Source organism: Vipera berus (genome assembly GCF_964194415.1).
Source record: "Vipera berus genome assembly, chromosome: 3".
Taxonomy (NCBI): Eukaryota; Metazoa; Chordata; class Lepidosauria; order Squamata; family Viperidae; genus Vipera; species Vipera berus.
The window spans coordinates 52,649,559-52,671,744 of NC_138204.1; the positions used below are offsets into that span (position 1 = coordinate 52,649,559).

Below are 22,186 nucleotides of genomic sequence, written 5' to 3' on the forward strand. Positions count from 1 at the left end.
ATGATATTTCCAGCCTCCAGGCAACCAAACATCCAAGTCCTGTTACGTCTCTTGACAAGTCATTGCAGATCCACATGAGACTGGTACAAACTGCTTCCCAAGGCTAGAATATATATTTAAGGCTTATCTTGACCATCAGACTCACAAGCCTGCTGATCCATGTTCAGAGCATCCACGGTGCAACTGATGGGAATAAACCTGCAAGTTGTTATCAGTAATGATGTTCACATAGCCAGAATTCAAACAGTATTTCCAGCTTATTTTGTTGAAATACATTCCAAATTTCTACTCTATCAAATACTTGGAAAGCTCCAAAGCTGGATAAAGCTGAATATTTACTCCTTTGTTCTAATTTTGTAATTTTGATTAATGTTCATAGTTTTAAAGATTAAAATATTTGCAAATTTCCTGGGATATTTGTTTCTTTTAAAAATTTAAAATACTTGCAGTTTTCTTGAGATGCCTGTTTCTTTTTCTTATGTCTAGGTTTTTTGTCTCCTGAGAAACTACAATTTTGTTGCTAAAAATAATGCTTATTCATGTACTATGTAAAAAAGAATCAACTGTTATATTAGTATAATTACATTTTGATTATTTTTAAATGTAGAAAGTTTTTCATTTTTTTTTTCATTTTGCAGAATTATGCAGTTTTAAAGAAAATACCTTTCTTCTTAGAAAATATAGATTAAAAAAGTGCAGTCATTATATTTTTGGGGTTTTGATAAGAGTGTAGGAATGAAGAAAACCATTTGTAAATAAAGAAACTTATAACTCTGAAATGCAAACATAAACTGATGTCTTCATACCAAACGGCAGGAAAATTAGTAACAATAACCAGGCATCAAGTATGAAGCTAGCTATTATTCTGTCTAGACTTATAATTATGACACATATAGACATATACCTTTGCATGTAGGAAAAGAACTAAATATGCTATAACCACAGTGTCTTCACAATTTAGCCAAAGGAAAGTTAGTATCAGTAATCTGACACCAGTCATGAAGCCAGTTATTATAATGTCTAGATGTGGTCTCTTAGCATCTCATATGGAAACCTATCAAAAAGACTGTGATTTTGCAACTGTGATGTGGCTTCTTACCTTAGTGTTTGAACATGCTCTTGCCTGGTCATAGTCTCTGTGGCCAGCCTTCTTGTCCAATTTGGTCCACAAAGCTTTAGCACTCCAATAATTGAGAGAAGACTTGAGCTTGTGATAGAAATGGATCTGGCCAGTGTGTTCCAGATTCAAGTAACTGCACAGCTCTTCAAATCTGCTCAAGACCTCTTTGCACTGCTTGGCATGCAGAAAGGCATCAAAGAGAGAATGAGACTGATTTGGTTGCTCTCCATCTTGCTGATTCATTCTCCTGGGACTTCAGGGGCAAGAATGAAGCCTGGAAAAGAAAGTAAAAGATTACAGATGTGTATAGATGTTTCCTACACCCAGAAGTGATAGAAAAACTAAAGCCAAAGTAGAACGTGTGCCTCCATTTGTGAGTGACACTTAGGAAGACAAATGTGGAGTCCCACCACTCCTTTGCTTTTAGAAGCAGATGTTTTTCAGGCAATGCCTCTCTTTGAGCGCTAGATGTACTCAACCTAAGCATAAGGTGTTGAGGATACTGGACTATTCTGCCATTATACATGTTTAAGACTATTCTGCCAATTATTTCATAATGGGAGAAAAAACAACTATGAGTGTCAAAACTGATTCAAATGAAGGCCCTTCACTTTTTTCTACTGAGTATTATTCCTAGTTGGGGTTTTTTATTTTTTGTTTTTATTTGGCTTCAGGCATTAATATCAGTGCAATTTAGAACATTTTTTATTACTATTATCTGTACATCATCAAGTGAATCTAAACAATACGATAATCTAAGAGATGCGTGAAACATTTCATCTTTGAATTATTTCAATTTTCAAATGTCCTCTTTCTGTGTGTGAAAGAGATGTTTAAGTGCAAAACAAGCCATTTTGAAAATGTTTTGAGCTTGAAATATTTCCCAAAATGGTCCACCCCAAGTTCAGAAGGAGTCCTTTGAGCTCAAAGCAAAGTTTTTCCAGGCTAAAAGTGTTCAGATTCACATCTGCCTAATGCCATCTAGTGAAGCAAATTCTAACCATAGAACTTCTGGTTTAGCCTTAGCCTCTTAGCTAATAGATTATTGAGCTCAATGTTAAGCTCAAACAAGCCATCAGAGCTATTATAATATGGAGGGGGTTAAATGTTATGTATGTAAATAGTTAGCAATAGGCCTTGGAAGAGATTGCAAACACAGTGCAGCTTTGCAAGGTTTTAAGCGGGAAAATAAGGTGCATTCATTGGACGCCACAACCAAGGAGCGGGAAAAGAGACTGTTTGTATTGGTTACAGTTCAAACGCTTTCCCTATAAAAGGGGTGCAACATTTGACAGTTAGCAGTTGACTTTGTGTATTCAATAAACTCATTCCTTGTTAAACCACTCTGAGTCCTCGTCTATCAGAACCAAACAACTGGCGACGAAGGTGGGATAGACAGAAGACCAGAGAATCGGCAGAATTGTCGCGCAAGGCGGCGGAATTCGAATACGTGTCAAGTCAACTCAGCGGCCGCGGCAGAATAAAAAAAATTCTCCGAATGGCGCAGATTGGGTCACTGAAGGAATTTGACCCTAACTTCCCCGAGGATTGGGAAGAATACATCGGGCAGGTCGAGGGATTCCTGTTGGTGAACGGAATCACCGACGACCGGAAAAAAGCGGCGGCACTCTTGACAATCTGCGGCACACCGGTCTACAGAGTTGCTGTCGGGCTGTGCCAGCCTCAACCAGTCTCCAGCGTGCCCTATGCCGACCTCCTCGCAAAATTAAAAGTTCACTTTACTCCCCGAAGGTCCGAACTCTTTTGGCGGCGCATCTTCGAGAAGCGGAATCAGAGACCAGGGGAGTCCATACAGAAATTCGTCGCTGCCGTCCGGGAAGCAGCAGTTCGTTGCAAATACGACAATTTAGAGATTAGAATTAGGGACAGAGTCGTGCTGGGCTTACGCGATGAACAATTACAGAATAGAATAATCGCCAAACCTACCGGCGATTTACAGGAAGTGTTAGACGAACTCCTCACGTATGAGTCAACCGGGTACCGCGACCCCCCCCGCAGTAGCATGGCGACAGCACCCGAAATTAACCAAGAGGGCTATGTGGACTGCGGGGAGGTGGATCAGCAGTGGGAGGAAGAGATCGCAGAAGTCTCCAGGCGATTCGGAAAGATGGCACCAAAACAACTCAGAAGCGAGGGGCCTGACCCCGGCCGCCGGCAACAACCCGCAACACCGCAAAGACCACCGACCGGGGCACAACGACCGTGGCGGGACACAGCAACCAGACCGCGGGACAACGAAACGCAGAACCGATGCGGCAGCTGCGGCGGCAACCATTCACGCGCTTCCTGCCGATTTCGTACCGCCAAGTGCAGGGCTTGCGGCAAGACTGGCCACATCCAGGCCATCTGCAGAAGTCGCGGTCGGGACACCCGTCTGAACGAAGTCGATGTGTGGCCAGAGGGTAAGGTAACCCCTAATGCTAGTGGCAAGGAGACCCCTAAACCCCGGGTGGAAAGTCCAACTCTAAGGGAGGTGGCCCGCGTCAATCGGAGACGGCGGGGAAGGGGGCACAATTTTCCGGACGGAAAATTAAAAATTACAGTCCTTCTGCAAGGGGTCCCTTGCAGAATGGAAATCGACTCAGGGGCTTCAGTGTCGATAATTTCCACTGAAACCCTTGAGAAAATTGAACAACTAAGTGGAAAAAGAATTCCACTTAAACCAACAACTATTCAATTAATGGACTTCCAAAAAAGTCCAATAATCGTAAAAGGGAAGACCAGCCTTAAAGTAAATTTTAAGGGGTTTAAGGGGGTCTTAGATTTGGTAGTTACGGAGGGGAATAGGACCAGCTTAATAGGGCTTAATTGGTTTCCAGCCCTAGGAATTTGGATAGGGGGAATAAATTCAGTGATTAGAAATAAGACCCTCGAATCCGTCTGCAAAGAATTTGCAGACGTATTCGATGGATCTCTAGGCAAGTACAAAGGGCCCCCCATTAACTTTAACCTAGACCCCTCAGTAAACCCGATCAGGCTAAAGGCCCGGAGAGTGCCTTTTGCCTTAAAAGAAAAAATTGAGGCCGAGCTCGACCGGCTTGTAGGCCTCGGAGTTCTAGAACCTGTTGAGGGCGGTTTGTGGGAGACGCCGATTGTCACACCCCTCAAACCCAATGGGGATGTGAGAATCTGCGCCGACTATAAAGCCACCCTCAACATTGGGATGAAAAAACATGCTTACCCGGTCCCGACGGTGAAGCAGGTCCTCGCCACGATCCAGGACGCCGCCATCTTCGCCAAGCTCGACTTGGCGCATGCGTACTTACAGTTAACTGTTTCCAAGGAGGCTGCAGAGGCACAAACAATTGTTACCCACAAGGGGGCGTTCCGAGTCCACAGGCTGCAATTTGGAATTGCAGCAGCTCCAGGCATCTTCCAAGAAGTGATGGAGAGGACCTTAAAGGGCATACCTGGAGTATGCCCTTACTTTGATGATGTCCTAATAGCTGGAAAAGATGAAGGAATGTTAGTAGAGCGGCTGGAACAGGTACTGGGCAGATTTAGGAAGGCTGGGTTAAAATTAAAAAAGGAAAAATGTAGCATTGGGGTTAAATCCACTGATTTTTTGGGGTTCAGGATTGACAAAAGTGGAGTCCATCCTACCCCTGAAAAAGTCAAAGCAATAAAAGGGGCTCCTGAACCAAGGAACAAGGCAGAACTACAGGCCTTCCTAGGCTTGGTAAATTTTTATCACACTTTTGTACCACATAAGGCTGCCATTGCAGAACCGCTGCACAGACTCCTAGATAAGAAGACCCCTTGGCAATGGCAGAACAAGCACAAAGTGAGTTTCCAAACTCTAAAAGACATCCTTTCCAGTAATTCAACGGTGACTCACTTTATTGAAAACAAACCAATCTTCCTGGCATGCGATGCTTCGCCTTATGGCGTAGGGGCGGTGATCAGCCACTTAGACAACCAAGGAATACAAAGACCCATTGCATACTACTCCCGCACACTAACCAAGGCAGAGCGGAACTATGCGCAAATAGACAGGGAGGCATTAGCTATTGTGGCAGGAGTTAAGAAGTTCCACGATTACCTGTATGGTAGGAACTTTACTATACTGACTGACCACAAACCCTTGCTGGGACTGTTTACCACAGATAAACAGACTCCTCAGATTATGTCACCCAGGATGCTGAGGTGGTCCATTTTCCTCTCAGCATACTCATTTTCCCTCCAATACAGGCCAGGTAAGGACATGGGTCATGCAGACGCTCTTAGCAGATTGCCTCTAAGCACAACTGAGGAGGACCCTGCCCCAGTGGGACAAATAATGTCCCTACAGGATATTCCTGATTTGCCATTAACGGCAAAAGACATTGCTGAGGCAACCAATAAGGACCTCATCTTAAGGAGAGTAATGGCCTGGGCCATGAGTGGTTGGCCCAACGCCAACCCGGACGTAAAATACAGTCCATTTTTCAGAAGGAAAGATGAACTATCAGTTCATATGGGGTGCTTACTCTGGGGAACTCGTGTAGTCATTCCGGAAATCCACAAATCAGCTATCCTAGTTGAATTGCATGAGGGACACCCTGGAATAGTAAGGATGAAGGCCCTGGCTAGGAGTCACTTGTGGTGGCCAGGATTGGACCACGACATTGAGGAATGCGTTGCCAATTGCCATCTGTGCCAACGCTCCAGGCCTGAACAACAACACATCCGCACACATAAATGGGAGCTAGCTAGGAATCCTTGGTCCAGGATCCATATTGATTTCGCGGGACCTTTCCAGGGGTTAACGTTCCTTGTAGTGGTCGACAGTTACTCTAGATGGCTAGAAGTAATACCGGTCAGTTCAGTAACGGCAGGCAGAACAATACAGGCATTAAGGGGCCTCTTTGCCACTCATGGGTTGCCAGATTTAATAGTGTCAGATAATGGGCCACAATTCACATCTATTGAATTTCAGGATTTCCTCAAGGCCAACTCGATTAAGCACAAGACTTCTGCACCCTTCCACCCCTCCACCAACGGATTGGCTGAAAGGAACGTGAGGACCATGAAGGACGCGCTTAAAAGGATCATTCGAGGTGACTGGCATCAGAGACTAGCTGAGTTCTTGTTGGCTCAACACACAACCCCCTGTTCGGCTACGGGGAAAAGCCCAGCTGAAATGAGGTGGGGCAGGAAAATATTGACCAAGTTGGACAGATTACATCCTGACAGACTCCAACCAAACATTGAATTTGACATTCCTAACAGAACATTTGCAGTGGGGGACTTGATTTGGGCCAGGAACTACGCCCAAGGGGACAAATGGATTCCAGGGGTGGTAACTGAAATCTTGGGTCCCCTATCTTACATCATTGAGGGGGAAGGGAATAGGATTTGTAAAAGACACATAGACCAACTGAGGAAAAGATCGAGGGGGTGTGTGCCTGCTGAGGGGGACCAAGGATTAGTAAGGGGAAACAGTACTGACAACATTAGGCCTGAAAGCGTTGTGGGGGTTGGGCATGATAACACATTCCCTGATGCCCAACAACAACAATTCAGTCCAATTGATTGGGAAATACCCCTGCGAAGTAGGCCAGTGACCACTGAATTCCAAACACATCCTATTATTCAAGACAGTACATCTGTAGACAGTAACCCAGAGCCCAGGTCCAGTAGTAACCAGCAGCCTAGCAGTCAACCAGAAAGAAGGGTCCCTAATAGCCAAAGCAACAGATACCCGTCCAGAATACATAGGCCACCAAAATACCTAAGGGATTTTGTAAGAAAATGACATCAACTGGGGGGTAAGGGGTGTTATGTATGTAAATAGTTAGCAATAGGCCTTGGAAGAGATTGCAAACACAGTGCAGCTTTGCAAGGTTTTAAGCGGGAAAATAAGGTGCATTCATTGGACGCCACAACCAAGGAGCGGGAAAAGAGACTGTTTGTATTGGTTACAGTTCAAACGCTTTCCCTATAAAAGGGGTGCAACATTTGACAGTTAGCAGTTGACTTTGTGTATTCAATAAACTCATTCCTTGTTAAACCACTCTGAGTCCTCGTCTATCAGAACCAAACATTAAACATGGAGCAAGATGATGAATTTGCTAAGCAAAGACACAGAACCATACCACATCCTCAGTAACTAATGTTTCTGTGCTTTATTTTTCCTAATTAGAACCATGAAGAAGGGAAGGTTGAAAGTTAAAAAAAAAACTTTTTCTCCCTTTATTGTTTCACAAAGCTGAGTTGTCTATACCACAGTTGAAGTTTGTTTCACATAGGAGAAAAATACAGGCAAGATAGAAATTAAACATAATAATAATAATAATAATAATAATAATAATAATAATAATAATAATAATAATAATAATAATAATAATAATAATATACCGAGCTTACAACAATTCTCTGATCAAATTTACAATCATCTTTTTTTACAGCAGGAGAAATAACTTAGGAGGCTTTCTCTAAACAGGAATAGTGTGAGATCTTTCCTCCCACACATTATCTAGGTGCTAGGAATCATGTACAAAGGGTGTACATTTCACTCATACCTCTTCCTTTTTTCGGTTTTGGTTAATGACTGCAAAGATCTGCATAATTTGTCAGACTTGCTGCTTACAGTCAAAACTACTCATACAGGTCTGAATTGGAATTGCCAAAGACCACATTTGTGACTCCTATTTCTTCATTCTCTTTTTTCTTACACAACTGTGAAGTTAATAGCCACAAAACACAAAACATTTCTCCTCCTCCCTCCCACTTAGCAAGCTCTGACACCTAAGTCTACCTTAGATCTTTTATTTTGGGAAAAGTTAAATTTTTGGTTATTTGTGCAAATTTTAGTATTTCATAATACTAAAGATTGCCTTAAAATAAACAGATAGGAGCTGGCTCTTCTGACAAATCCAGAAGTGGCATTTGTCCCACTTCTATTCCAGGAGCATTTTCACAGATTCAGTACTGCCATACACTATGTCAGAAATTCATACATCTGCTTTGTCTTCCAACATGATACAAACCATTTCTTGATAGTTTTATAATTCTGCAGGAAAAATACACTGTTAAAGGAACACTTTAACTTCTTAGAACATCAAAGACCTTAGAATGGTCTTCCTCAACTAAAGTCACTTGTACTGAAAGGCACATTTTGACAGGAAAATACTTAGCTACTTTTCTTCAAAAAGTTTAGCATTTAACTGCTGTCATTTGAGCAGAGATAAAGGTTTTTTTCTTTTTTATTGCATGCATAAATTAGCTCACTGGTTCATGGAAAGTTTCTGCTGTCACCCACCACCTGCTTCTGAACGGCTTGTGGCTGACCAGAAAATTAACACAGTATTTTTTGCATTTCATTTCCTTGACTTGTTTACAATTTCACTCCTCCATATATGCATTTATGCAGCTTCAGTTCCGTTTAATGCATTGGTGATTTTATGAAACTGTTCACAAATCTATGGCACATTACAAAAGTTTTATAGATTCTTACAGTGATATGATTCTTTATAACTTTGATATATACTAACAGTGGTTTATTTTATTTAAAATTGATATTTACAATTTCTCTCTAGGATTAGCCAGTCTACACTGTTATCAATTTGATCGAGTGATTTTTTCTTCTTCTTTCCTTCTCCAAGACAATATCCTGTAATCACACGTACAGTTAAGCTCTATTCAGTCTTTCATGCAGGAGTCATGCCAGGCGGAAAACTATTTGAGTGCATCTGAGGTGTAAATTATATAAACACAGAACAAAAGGAACCAAGCCCACAAAAGTGATTAACTCCAAACTAGGAGTCAAAAAGGTCTGAGGATCCTCTTCTTGTACTTCTTGAAGATTTTTTTTTAAAGGTATCCTCTATTGCTGTTGGCAGCTGGGTTGACTTTTACTATATATACTCTATTTACAAAGCTTTTCAGCAGGAGAAAGTTGTTAGCATAAGCATTCTACCGAGATATAGAATGATGTGGTCATCATAGCATGTGACCTGGGCTTGAAGCAAAATCCTTTGGCAGTGATGAGAATTTTTCTCCCTAGGAAAGAAACATGTTTCTAAACGGAAAGATTAAAAAAAAATCAGATGACACATTTATGATTAACCAACTCCACCATGAAATTGTTTATGTAATATCCTAAACAATCACCCACTTTCCTCAGCCAAGGGAGGGATGTTTCCGACTAGCTATATATTTATTTAATAGATATTAAAACTCCATAGCACTGGAGGGCTTTATATAGCTATCATTTGCCTTTTTGTACTCTGATTCATTAATCAAAGGTCCATTCGAAGTAGGGACTTTAGGAGTAGCTGTGGGAAGCAGCTTGACCTCAAAAGAACTTCCTTCTCAAGACTGCATTGAAGAGAGAATGCCATGCTATCATGATGTCGACTTTCTCTAATCATTATTAATTAAATTCTCTATAGCCCTAGATAACTTGTATTTCCATTGGCTCCCTTACCTGTCTTTCTTACGGGCTCATAGGTACTAAACATTTGTGAAAACAACATCTCTATGATTTGATCATTCGAATTATTGAGAAATTTGGCATCATATCCACACCATATGCGTTTTTATTTTTTGCCTGTATTTTTTTCACAAGTGATTCTGCATGATCTACCAACCCCATACAGCAGAGACAGTGCTTGCAGTTTCTCACTGAGTAGTACAACTCAGAGAGCTTGTAAAGATCACCAGATCCAGAGACATACAGAGGCAGATTTTCCCAACCAATGCAGAGTCTTAAAGAAACAGCACCCTGAATTAATTATGTAATTCACTTGATCTACAGGTGACTTGCCACCAAAGTCCTTGACCGGTATGCAAAATGCTAAAAATCAAAAAAGAAATCAAAAGATATAAAACATATAAATACTGCAAATCTAATTAAAATTAAGTTATTTTATCACTTTGGCAGCAGGCTTAAACCTTTTAAAATGAAAAACAAAACAAAACAATGTGGCCCAAGTGGAAATGTTATTTTATAAACCTTACACCTCATTTGGAAAGTAGTAAAAATATACTAACTAGTGCAGATCAGTCAAATTGGGCTACAGAAACTACTATCCATAGCAATCCAGAATATGAAGATTATCAAGCAATCCTTCCAGAACAAATTGAAAACCATTAATTGAACTGGATGAACTATTCATAAACAAGAACTTTATTATTCAAATTATTGTTGTATCCACTCAGCGCTTCCTTCATTGCCTTAACTTTGCTGAGATCTTTTAAATCAGAATGGGATGACTTGCCGTTGCCATCTTGCCACAGCCATCTCCCCATGGCCAATTCACCACAGCCAATTTGTCCTGGGACAATTCCTCACAGGATAACCCAATATGATGTTATCTGCCACTGTTTCTTTGACATTACATCCATTTTTGTGGACGTGAACAAAAATGAAAATAATGTTGAAGAAACAGTGGCAGATAACATTTAATATGTTGAGTTATCCCTCATAGAATTGTCCCAGGACGAGTCGTCCCACAGTGAAATGGCCATGGCGAGCCAGCTGCACTGAGGTTGTCCTAGATCCCTTTTAAATATATGGAATGTCCTGTGTGAAGCTCTACTCCCAGTTTCAAATTATAGCTGCTGTCCCATCTCACAATGGTATGGACCAAGACAACTTTGTTTTACATCTGGAGACAGAAAAATTGCGAGAAAAATCTGAAACAAAAGGTTTTTGCTAAGAATGTATAGGAAGCTGGTGGTAGGGGAGCAGTTCAAGCTATCATTTTTGCATTAGAATCCTTATCTAGATCTTGACACTAGATCAGTTCCACATTGCAAAACTAATCTATTACTCCTCCCTATTGTCACATAGAAAGGTAATATCCAAACTTGTTTACCAGGTTGTCCAAGTTTCTAAGAGCCTCATCCACAGGTTATAAACTTGTTCTTGAACTGTATTGCAAAGTATTTAAATTGCTTCAGATATGAATCTTGGATTTTAAAGATCAAATTCAACACTCATATGGAAACATGACATGAGATGAAAGGAATATTTTCCACTTCTACTCAATTCCAAATGTTAGAATTTTCCAAAAGAAAAAAAAGCAACAGTTAAAGTAGTAGTTAGTAGTTATCTAGAGCCTCTAAAATTTACTTTCTTATTATTATTAGCTCCAATGACCATAAACCCGATAGAAAATTATTATTTGAGGGACCGCCTCTCCCAAGTTCCATCTACCTGTCCCATTGGAGAGAGGCAGGTTACAAGTCCCATCTATGAAGGAGTGTTTTATGGAAACAATCTAGTAATCTGAGTGGAGGACAGAAAATAAGGAAAGAGGATGTGCTGGCATTACAGAATTACTGGATATGTGTAATACAGGAATACTCTTCCCATATTGGAAAAGTGACGAAATACCAAATCATCATTTTAAAAAAATTAGTTGAGTGAGAATTCTCCCAGGACGAGTTGAGTGAGATCACTCAACTAATCACTTTTTCCTGTACACGAGGGCTGATAACCCATTACAGAAGCTACTTAAAGTCATTTTTTTCCACTTCTGCTGGATCAAAAATACTGCTTGCAGAAAATGCCTGGGTGCAGCTCTGTGATCACAAGACTTAAGTCTGTGCTTACAATCATGTTGTTTTATCAACCGGCAGAGAACCATCCCCTCACACAAATTAAGTCTTGTGCACATATTTTTTAAAAAGCATACTATTGTTCCATTTTCTTGTTTTTATTGTTGTTACTAATTTCAGTTAAGGACGAGGAAAAAAGCAGAATATCTTCATCATCTTGTTTGACTGGTAGACCTGAGACCTTTGCACGTGAACATCACCAGATGCAGATCAGAATCCAAGCAACTACTGTACATAATCAGTAAAAGAGAGGAAGAAAAAGTACAAACATGTCAACCATGAACTTCAAGGTGTATCTTGTAGAACAGACCATAAATTAATGGAGTCAAATAGATGATTTCAATTTAGAACAATAAAAGGGGGCTGTGGGCCAGCAAAATTTGACTTGGGGAACACATGCTGATCTTTTATTTTGGCTGTAAAGAATACACTAAACTTACATGAAAGGGAATCTAAGATCCAAGCTACTGAAGAGATAAAAAAATTTAAAGATTACATCTAAAAAGAGAGAGATCCAAATATATTTCACAACAAGCTACAAAAGTTAGGAAAACGTAAGCCTTGCACAACAAGAACACACAATAAGTAAACAACATGTCGAGCAAAAAAAGAAATTAAAAACTCACTGAACAATCTGAAGCTACATAAAAGTAGTAAAATGAAATATCATTTCAACAAAGATGGGATAAGTTCCTATGGCACAGAGAGTAGAAAATATTGACGCATATAAATAACTATGCTGAAGAAAACGTGCAAGATAGCAAAGCACTGTCCTGCTTCATCTCACAGGGAAGGAACTTTCCTTAGTTCCCAGGAATTAATTTTGGAGGAAAGGATATTAAAAAAAAATCCTTTCAAAACAAGGAAAAGAAAAAATAAGGACACATATAATCCTCATTATCTTTTTAAGCTATATATAGCAAAAGTACTGTAGGAATGGTAAGATTGTATAACAGCAGGAACTAAAATGGGAGAGAGAAATGATGCACGTACAAACACACACAAAGGGATAACAACATGAGATATCAAGACATCACTTTGTTAGCTGAAAGTAAAGAACACCTAGAAAAATTCAGTATAAAAACAAAAATGCAAAGTGAAATTATCAAGCAAGCAAGACACTTGAAAGGGAAGGCTATTTCTATGACCACAAAATTGTATTGGTTAAAGCAATGGGCTTTTCAGTAGCTGGATACTTATAAAACTGAGAAAGAAAAGGCTTTCAAATTATGGATTTGGAATTATGCACTATGAATTGCAAGAAGAATCACGTAATCAATCCTACACTAAATAAAGACTGACTGCTCCCTAAAGATGATTATCGAGCAAAAATTCGCAATACGCATGATTTGAGTAGATCATGGACTACAAAAATTTCAGCTACTGTATACTTTGCTAGGATTACTGGACTGGTGGTGGAGACCCAATCTCCATCCAATTTCAACCTCCATGGTATGGAACCAGGTTGAATCAGGCCAGGACTTTATGGTTGCCATGGCAACCACAGGCATGTTTCAGGTGATTTCAGGCCTGAGTGGACACACTTATGACTTTGTCCTTGCCTCAGAGCAGTTGCTATTTGATCTAGATGGGTGGGGAAGGCATTATTAGCCACTCTTTGCCATAGCCAGATCACTTTTTGGTCAAATGTGATTGGATCTCACCCAGGATTTCTATAGAGACAGACCTATTTGAATGGTTGGCTCCAAATGCCTTGTGTGTCAGGATGGCTTTCAGAATGGCTTGGAGAGTTTCTTGAAAATCTGGCAAGTACAGGTAGTCCCCAACTTATGACCTCAATTGAGCCCAAAATTTCTGTTGCTAAGTGAGACATTTGTTAAGTGAATTTGGCCCCATTTCACGACCTTTCTTGCCACAGTTGTGAAGTGAATCACTGCAGCTGTTAAGTTTGTCACACTAACTTAAGTTAAGTGAATCTGGCTTCCCTAGTGACTTCTCTTGTCAGAAGGTCGCAAAAGGCAATCATGTGACCCTGGGGCACTGCAATGGTAATAAATATGAGTCAGTTGCCAAGCATCCAAATTTTGTTCATGTGACCTTGGGGATGCTACAACAGTTGTAAGTGTGAAAAATGGTCATAAGTCACTTATTTCAGTGCCGTTGTAACTTCGAACGATCACTAAATGAACTGTTGTAAGTTGAGGACTATCTGTAAATCCATTGAGGTCCTAGATTGCTGGTCCTCATGATGAAATTTCCCCCAACCCCAAGCATCTTCTATTGGTTAATCTCTGGTAGTATGTAGATTACAAATAGCCTGCAGGAGTGATAGAAGTGACATCAAGAGCACTGGTGCAGAAAGTCGAGAAGTGAATTTTACTGAGCATATGAACATGCCCATGTGGTGATAAGAGAGGCAAAACACCATCATTTCTTCTCTCTTATGGCATCAGCATTTTGTGCTCTTGCTTCAGGAGGTCAATTTCCTGTTAGGAAAGAACCAACATCAAGGGCTCTAGCCCAGCTGATGTGATCAATTGCAACATTTAGCCGAGAGTCATCCAGATTTGTTTAAGTCTTGACTCCACATAGACAGACCCAGGATGATGACATCATCTTGCTTGGTTACCTGGGATTCCTTTTGCCCTGTGATCATCAGTTAACTGGCTAGGGCAGAAGTCCCCAACCTTTTGGGCACCAGGGACTGGTTCTGTGGAGAAAGGTTTTTCCACGGAACGGAGAATGCGTGGTTTTGTGTGCTGCCTGCATCCCATGGATGGCCTTGCTTGTTTGTGCAGACCGGTTGCTGGCATGCCATGGCCTGGTACCAGTCCACGGACTGGGGGTTGGGGACCCCTGGGCTAGGGTACTGGCTCAGGTATCCTCTGCCACCTGTAGACTGAATCCCTGACCTTCTTGCTTCTAGTGGGGAGACAATTCTCTGGATCTGGTAAACATATTGGCACTTCATTATCATGCTATTAGTGACCTTGAAAAAGACTCAGGTGAACCCCCTTCCCTAAGCCCTCTTTGGATTTGGAGGTACTAAACAATTATCATCTGGCCTCCAAGTTTCCCTTTTGGGGAAAGGTGAGGCAATGATGGGGAAACAGCTACAGAATACCTTAGAGGAAAAGGGTAACCACGATTCCCTGGAATCAAGATTCAGGACTGGCAGTAGAAGAAATGGCATTGGTTGCACTAGTAGATTGCTTTCATTGGCAAATGGGGTCCCTACTCTTTTCTGATCTCTTAGCTGCATTTGATACTATTAATCACAGCATCATTCTAAACTGCCTGTCAAGGACGGAATTGGAGGCACCGTGTTGCAGAGGTTCCACTCCATCCCTTGTGGATGGTTCCTATTTTGGGGGGATGGGGGGGTGAAGATAGGCCCTATAGCTATTTCCTCGTGTGGTGCCCCAAGAGTGGGTTCTCTCTCCTATCTAAGCTTTACAGAAAGGCACTGGATGAGGTCTCTGAAGATTTGGGATTTGGTATAATTAATATGCTACTGATTGATTGCTTATGTGCCATCAAAGTCATTTTCAACTCTAGTGATCACATATATATGTGATGACACCCATATTTATATCACTTCCCCAGACCACACTGGTGATGTCATTGAAGTCCTGCTTGAGTGCCTGGAGGCTGTATGAGAATGGGCTTAAACTGAATCTTAGTAAGGGGGAATTACTGTCTTTTCACTGGGACTTCCTGTCCAGTCCAGTGATGTCTCTTTACTGGATAGTGCAAGCACTGAAAAAAGCAGGTCCATGATCTGGAGGGTCTTCTGGACTCATGGCTCCTAATAGAGCAAAGTGAGACCTTTGCTTAGTTTGGGCTGATGACTCAGTCAAGACTCAACTTAGAGCAGAGAATCTGGCTTCAGTCACTCATTCAGTCACCTTGTCATCTTTCGCTTAGACTTCTGAAATATGCTATTGATGGGACCGCCTTTGAAGATCGTCCAGCAGCTGCAGTGACCAGCCCCTCTGCTGATAGGCATAGAAACACACTGTGCCAATGGTGCAGTCTTTTCACTGACCGCCAGCCCGATTCCATTTAGTTAGCAGGAGTTAAGGCTGTCTTCTTGGCATCAAACAACCAACCTGAGAACCCTTTATCTGTAAACCTTTTACAGGTAGTCCTCGACTTACAACTATTCATTTAGTGACCATTCAGAGTTACAATGGCACTGAAAAAAGTGACATGATCATCTTTTGCGACCTTCTGATGACCAAAGTCAATGAGGAAAGTCAGGTTGAGCCAAAATTCACTGAACAACTGTCTTGCTTAGCAACAGAAATGTTGAGCTCAGTCACAAGTCGAGGACTACCTGTGCTCATAAAATAAATTATGGATAACCATTGAAGGAGAAAAAATGCTTCTATGTGCCCCAAATTCTATCCAGGAGAACTTTAGGGCAGAAGTTCAAATTTCTGGTCTTTTTCCTCATATAGTAATTATTCTTTGTCGTCAATAGACCACTGATATTGAGCCTTCACTCATTTCCTCTTCATTTATCCATTGATGATGGCACAGATACAAGATCACTGTGAGTTTTCCCATCCCACACTCTTTCAGCGTGCAAACAAGAAAGGAGAGAGAGATCAAGGCACAGACAACACTTCTAGTTTACTTGGGGAAAAGTTACACTTAGAAATAAACTTAAACTGCAGCACAGATACATTAATCAGACTATTTAAACCCCAGGGTACAAAAAATCAGTAAAAGTTATTCTAGAATGCAATTTTACAACAATTGGCAACAACCTAATACCTTTCAAAAACATTTGATATCCACGAATACAAAATTTCAAGTTAGCACAAAAGTTATAATCTCAATAGAACCCAATCTAGTTTTAGAGATCTGTTGTCTTATCCTTGATTGTAAGATAGAAGGCAATGCTTCCCATAGCCATCCCTTTTCTAAAGAAAACCCTGAAGGGCAATATCCAAAAAAAGGAATTCATACTGTCTTTCACTTGGTCCTAATGTTACCCGTTTGGTCAAGTGTGATTTCAAGTGAGTTCAAGGGAACTGAGCTTCACCCTTTGCACCCACATTGCAACTGGCCCTATCAAAGACTCAGCAGAAGTACTCTTTAACTGAAACTACCAATAATTGTTTTTCTATTAGAGAGTTAAGACTTCCGGGAAAATCTAATACCAATTAGTAGGTGCAGTCTGTGAAGCAATAAGCCTTAAAGTCTTGCCTTTTGACACCACTCTATAGCTGCAATATTAAAAAAAAATGTGCACTTGCCCAGATTGTTAAGTGGGAGCTAGAGTCATCCCAGTTTAGGAGGAAGCAAACATCCCCATATTAATTGTGTGTGTGTGTGTGTGTGTGTGATGAGAATTTTAAATCTTACTAGCTTCAGGAAGGTGATGTCAGGCATTCTGTTATTACGACAAACTCTCTTTCCTTCTAGGGTTATTTACAAGACTAAAGAGCAGCAGATGGAAGATAAGCTTCATTTCATTTCAGTATCTACGTTTCCAGAGCCCAGGAGGAAGGAAGTATAAAAAGAGTAAATGCCAACTTTCTTAAGGTTTTGCTTCTAAGAGGTGCAGAAGTTGTTGCTGCTCACTGGTTGGGTTCATTGCAAGGCAAAGTGTATTTTCTCAGCTTGGCATATCAAATAAAACCAGTGATTTGCAAACAGTGGTTTATGCCTTAGTACAGGGGTGTCAAACTCAATTTCATTGAGGGCCGCATCAGCATTGCGGTTGCCCTTAGGGGGCCGGGTGGGTATAGCCGGGGGGGCGTGGCTAGAGTGCATATGGCTAGAGTGCATATGGCCTACTGGGTGGGCGTGGCCAGCTCTACATCGTTCGCATCAAGGGTGCCTATGGGGGCCTGGGCAGGAGTGGGACAGATCTGAGGGTCTCTGGCAGAAGGAGGGTCTCTGGGCCAGGGCCAAGGCAGTGGGGGCCGTTCCCTCACTGTTTCCAGGATGGCTTCGCGGGCCACATGAAACCACTTCGCGGCCCGTATCCGGCCCCCAGGCCTTCTGTTTGACATGTCTGCCTTAGTATGTCATGTCAACCAGTGGTTACTTTATTCAGTAAATCATGGTTAAACGGACCATAATTTACATGGGATAGCCTAATCCCTGCTAATGCAAATTCAGATACAAATAATATTAGTGCAAAAGAGACAGCAGGACCAACAAGTGAATAAATCTGGAAGTACACAATAGCTACATCTTTCCTCTCTCATTGTCTAGATTTACTGAAAATTGAGCACTGTGTGAATTATGTTTTTAATTATGTTTTTAATTATGTTTTTAAGATAGACGGCTATACAAATATTCAACATAAAATAAAATGCAAAAAAAGAAATGATTTTTTTTAAAAGCTCTCTGTTGAAATCTGTCAATGTGATTAAGTGCCTTGATTATCTCTGTACATTGTGGATAGAAATTTTCTACCGACAGATTCAGCAGTGTCAAACTCTCTACCAGAATTTCTGTGCCAGATCCAAATGCCTGCAAGGACTGGCAAATGGTTGGAGGCAAGCATAATTTGGCAAAGCAAAGGTCTGCCAAGGTGGAACCCCCACCAGGAAGCCAGACATGAACTCTAGATAATAACAAGCTTGAAGAAAAGGTTTTATAGGTGCCCAGAGATTCCGGGATTCTACAATCAATTACTGTAGTACTCAAATTCTCTGACAAAGGAGGAAATACAAGGGAGAGAGACCGCAGTTCTAACTTCTCATTAAAACTAGCGGAGACCAACTCTTCCCATCCTTACTGGACATGAGGGCTCGTAACCTGCCATAGAAGCTAATAAAACAGAACATCCAGTCGTTTGTCCGCCTCTGCTGGATCAAAACTACTGCTAAAGTGCGATCACAAGTCCCAAGCCTGTGCTTTATCAACCAGCGGCGAACCGTCCCCACCCAAGAATTTAGTAAGGGAGAATCCTCTATGCCAGGGGTCTTCAAACTTGGCCCTTTTATGACTTGTGGACTTCAACTCCCAGAATTCCTCAGCCAGCAAAGCTGGCTGAGGAATTCTGGGAGTTGAAGTCCACAAGTCATAAAAGGGCCAAGTTTGAAGACCCCTGCCTATGCCTACAGACGAAGACCTTCATCTTTAATTCAACTCTTAGCCTTCCAGTTCTTTAGATTCCGCTCATCCTGGCCAATCTCCCTTGCCCTGGAAGGAAAAGGGTCTGCCCCTGCCTTTTTTTGGTGTGGGAAGGGGGGCGGCGAGAGAGAGAAAGAGCCGAGCACTCTGCATGTGCTTAGCGATACCCTGTTTTATTCCCGACTCGCATTCCAGGATACCCCGCTCCACGTCCAGACAGACCACCTACCCGCGCTCGTTCCGGCGAGGCAGGCGCGCCCAAAGACACGGCCCTCCCTCGCCAGATGGGGGAAGCGACGGAAAAGCCCCTCTTCCCGCTGCTTCTCCTTTGGGGCCGGCGTAGCGCCGGGCGCCGCTTCTTCCGCCGCCGGGACTCCGCTTCTCGGCTAGGAGGAGCTGCTGGGCGGGAGGCTCTTCGAGGAGGCCCCGCGCAGCCAAGGTGCCCCTGCCCTCCCGAGGCAGGAAAAAAAAAAGAGCGGTTCCCTCCCGAGCTCCGCAAGAAGCAGACGGAAGGAGCGCATCGGGCACCGACTGGGAGAGGACGGGAGCCACATCGCCGCGAAGGCGGGGCTTCATGACTGGCCGGGCGTTTCAAAAGTGCCTGAGCGACGTGGGCTGGACTCTTTGAGAGCGTATTGTGTGGTGTCGTGCGTTTATCGCGCGCTCTCGCGGAGCAGACGGGGCTGACAAGCCTCCGCTCCCCAGAAACTCTTTTTTTTTGGGGGGGGCTTCCCACCCGTTTTAACTACCATAGTAAAGGTAAAGGTGCTAGTCGTTTCCGACTCTAGGGGCCGGTGCTCATCTCCGTTTCAAAGCCAAAGAACCAGCGCTTGTCCGAGGACGTCTCCGTGGTCATGTGGCCGGCATGACTAGACGCCAAAAGCGCACAGAACGCTGTTACCTTCCCACCGTAGCGGTCCCTATTTTTCTACTTGCATTTTTACGTGCTTTCGAACTGCTAGGTTGGCAGAAGCTGGGACGAGTAAGAGGCGCTCACTCTGTTATGCGGCACTCAGGATTTGACCCGCCAAACTGCTGACCTTCTGATTGACAAGCTCAGTGTCCTAACCCACTGAGCCATATAGCCAAGAAATTAAAAGATGCTTGCTCCTTGGGAGGAAAGCCATGGCAAATCTAGACAGCACACTAAAAAGCAGAGACATCACCCTGTCAACAAAAGTGCATATAGTCAAGGCCATGGTCTTCCCAGTTGCAATGTATGGCAGTGAAAGCTGGACATAAGAAAGGCTGAGCGCCAAAGAATTGAAGCCTTTGAACTTATGGTGCTGGAGAAGATCAAACCGGTCAGTCCTAGAGGAGATCAACCCTGACTGCTCTTTAGAAGGCCAGATCCTGAAGCTAAAACTCAAATACTTTGGCCACCTAATGAGAAGGAAGGACTCACTGGAGAAGAGCCTAATGCTGGGAAGATTGAGGGCAAGAGAAGAAGGGGATGACAGAGAATGAGGTGGCTGGATGGAGTTACTGAAGCAGTAGGTGTGAGCTTAAATGGACTCCAGAAGATGGTAGAGGACAGGAAGGCCTGGAGGAACATTGTCCATAGGGTCGCGATGGGTCGGACACGACTTCGCAACTAACAACAACAACAACAGCCGTCGGAAGTGGGGGGGGAAGGAGGAGAGGGACTTGTGTGATGCCTCCCAGAAAAACGTGGCTCGCTGCTTAAAAGAGACCGAAGGATCGCTACTACAACATTCATTTCAACTAACCAATTAAAGAATAACTCCCAACACTTAAGACAATATTTCAGGTTTCCCCCTTCCTTCAATACAGTGTGCCGAAAACGAGAAGGAGAGGAAAAAAAATGGACGGACATTAAAAAAAAGATGTTGAAGGCGGGGGAGGGGGGAAAGGCAGGGATCCAAATGAAGATTCGCCTCCCTCCTCCCCAGTTTTTCAAATTCCTTAGGAAAGTCTCGGGATTGCATTTCTGACTTGAGGAAAAGAAATGAGATCTTCCTCTTTTGAATAAATATCAATCCTTTTAACTGGTTTATGTTTTTGTTTTACCGGGCTCCATCTGGAGACCTGTAAGGGAAAAAGATGAAAGTATACACGAAAAAAACAGAAGTGGTTTTAAAGAACTGATCACGTGTGTAACAAATAATAAACAGTTACACTTCCTGCTGTGCAGAGTGACAAAATGCAACCACACTTTCCTCTTTGTTGCCCAATACTGAAAACAGCAATAGATATTACAGATTTCCTGTACATGTGAAACCTCCTGCAGGCACCGTTAGAACTTGGTGCTCTCTGAGCTTGGTTTTTTTTTTTTACATGCAGACGTTTCATTAGCAAACTAGGTAACATCATCAGTGCTAGTCACTGTTAGAACTTAGGTACCATTTTGATGCAAGGCACTGACATCATCATTCTTTCCCAGAAAGTCTCAAGACGGTAGCCAGAAATAGTTCAGCTTAATCTTTGAATGGCAGTGGTCACTGTGAAGGGCTGTGGTTCATTACAGGAAATTCAAAATCAATATAACAAAGAAAAAAGAGAGAAAAGCAGAATTTATTTACTGCTGTATCTTTACTATCATAACAAGCAACATTCTTTTTTTAGCATCAAGCACTAAAACTTGTTTTTGAGTATAGTAAAAAAAATGAAACTGTTAACAAAAGGTAGCACTGCACATAGTGAAATGTATGGCATGTGCAAAATAAGCTCATATTCTATATGATTTTTATATATTGTTGTTAGTTGTGAAGTCATGTGCGACCCATCGCAACCCCATGGACAACGTTGCTCCAGGCCTTCCTGTCCTCTACCATCTTCTGGAGTCCATTTAAGCTCACGCCTACTGCTCCAGTGACTCCATCCAGCCACCTCATTCTCTGCTGTCCTCTTCTTCTCTTGCCCTCGATCTTCCCAGCATTAGGCTCTTATTTATATATTATATAAAGTAATTAAGAAATGAAACAGAGCCACGCAAGTAGCATTTTTGCATTCAGAACCTTGATTTTGGTCAATATCTGACTTCTGAGAACTTATGTTTTCAATAGTCAAAAATGTGTTTTTAAATCTGCAAAATGATAGTCAAAAGATATATGAATAATATCCATTTATAATTTTATGTAATGTATCTACAGAACTTCAGAATGTATTCTGCCAAAATACAGGTAGGCAAAATGATGAGTAGCTTTGAAAAGAAAGGAAAAATATCCAATGGTAGACTTGGAAAAGTGTATTGGAGCACATTTTTCATATATATATATATATATATATATATATATATATATATATATATATATATATATATATATATATATATATATATATATATATATATATATATATATATATATATATATATATATATATATATATATATATATATATATATATCCCCTTTGTATCTCCTATTCCCTTCAATATTACTCTTCTTGCTGCTTTAGTTATAAATAAACGAGG

General features: G+C 41.7%; 1 protein-coding gene across 4 annotated transcripts in view; it reads right to left on the reverse strand.

Annotated features, from left to right (window-relative positions):
• The window catches only part of MICAL1 (microtubule associated monooxygenase, calponin and LIM domain containing 1), a 50,446-nt gene extending 31,167 nt beyond the window's left edge, over nucleotides 1-19,279 (reverse strand). For 3 of the 4 annotated variants that reach the window (XM_081323938.1, XM_081323937.1, XM_081323935.1), the window contains exons 1-2: nucleotides 18,981-19,279; nucleotides 1,100-1,394 (exon numbers count right to left, since the gene is read on the reverse strand). In XM_081323938.1, coding sequence (XP_081180064.1) covers nucleotides 1,100-1,363 — 264 coding nt within the window. In that variant the 5' untranslated portion in view covers nucleotides 1,364-1,394; nucleotides 18,981-19,279. Of the gene's footprint in view, nucleotides 1-1,099; nucleotides 1,395-18,976 lie in introns of all 4 variants that reach the window. The other variant, XM_081323936.1, reaches the window with a different exon arrangement.
• Between the last annotated feature and the right edge of the window lie 2,907 nt (nucleotides 19,280-22,186).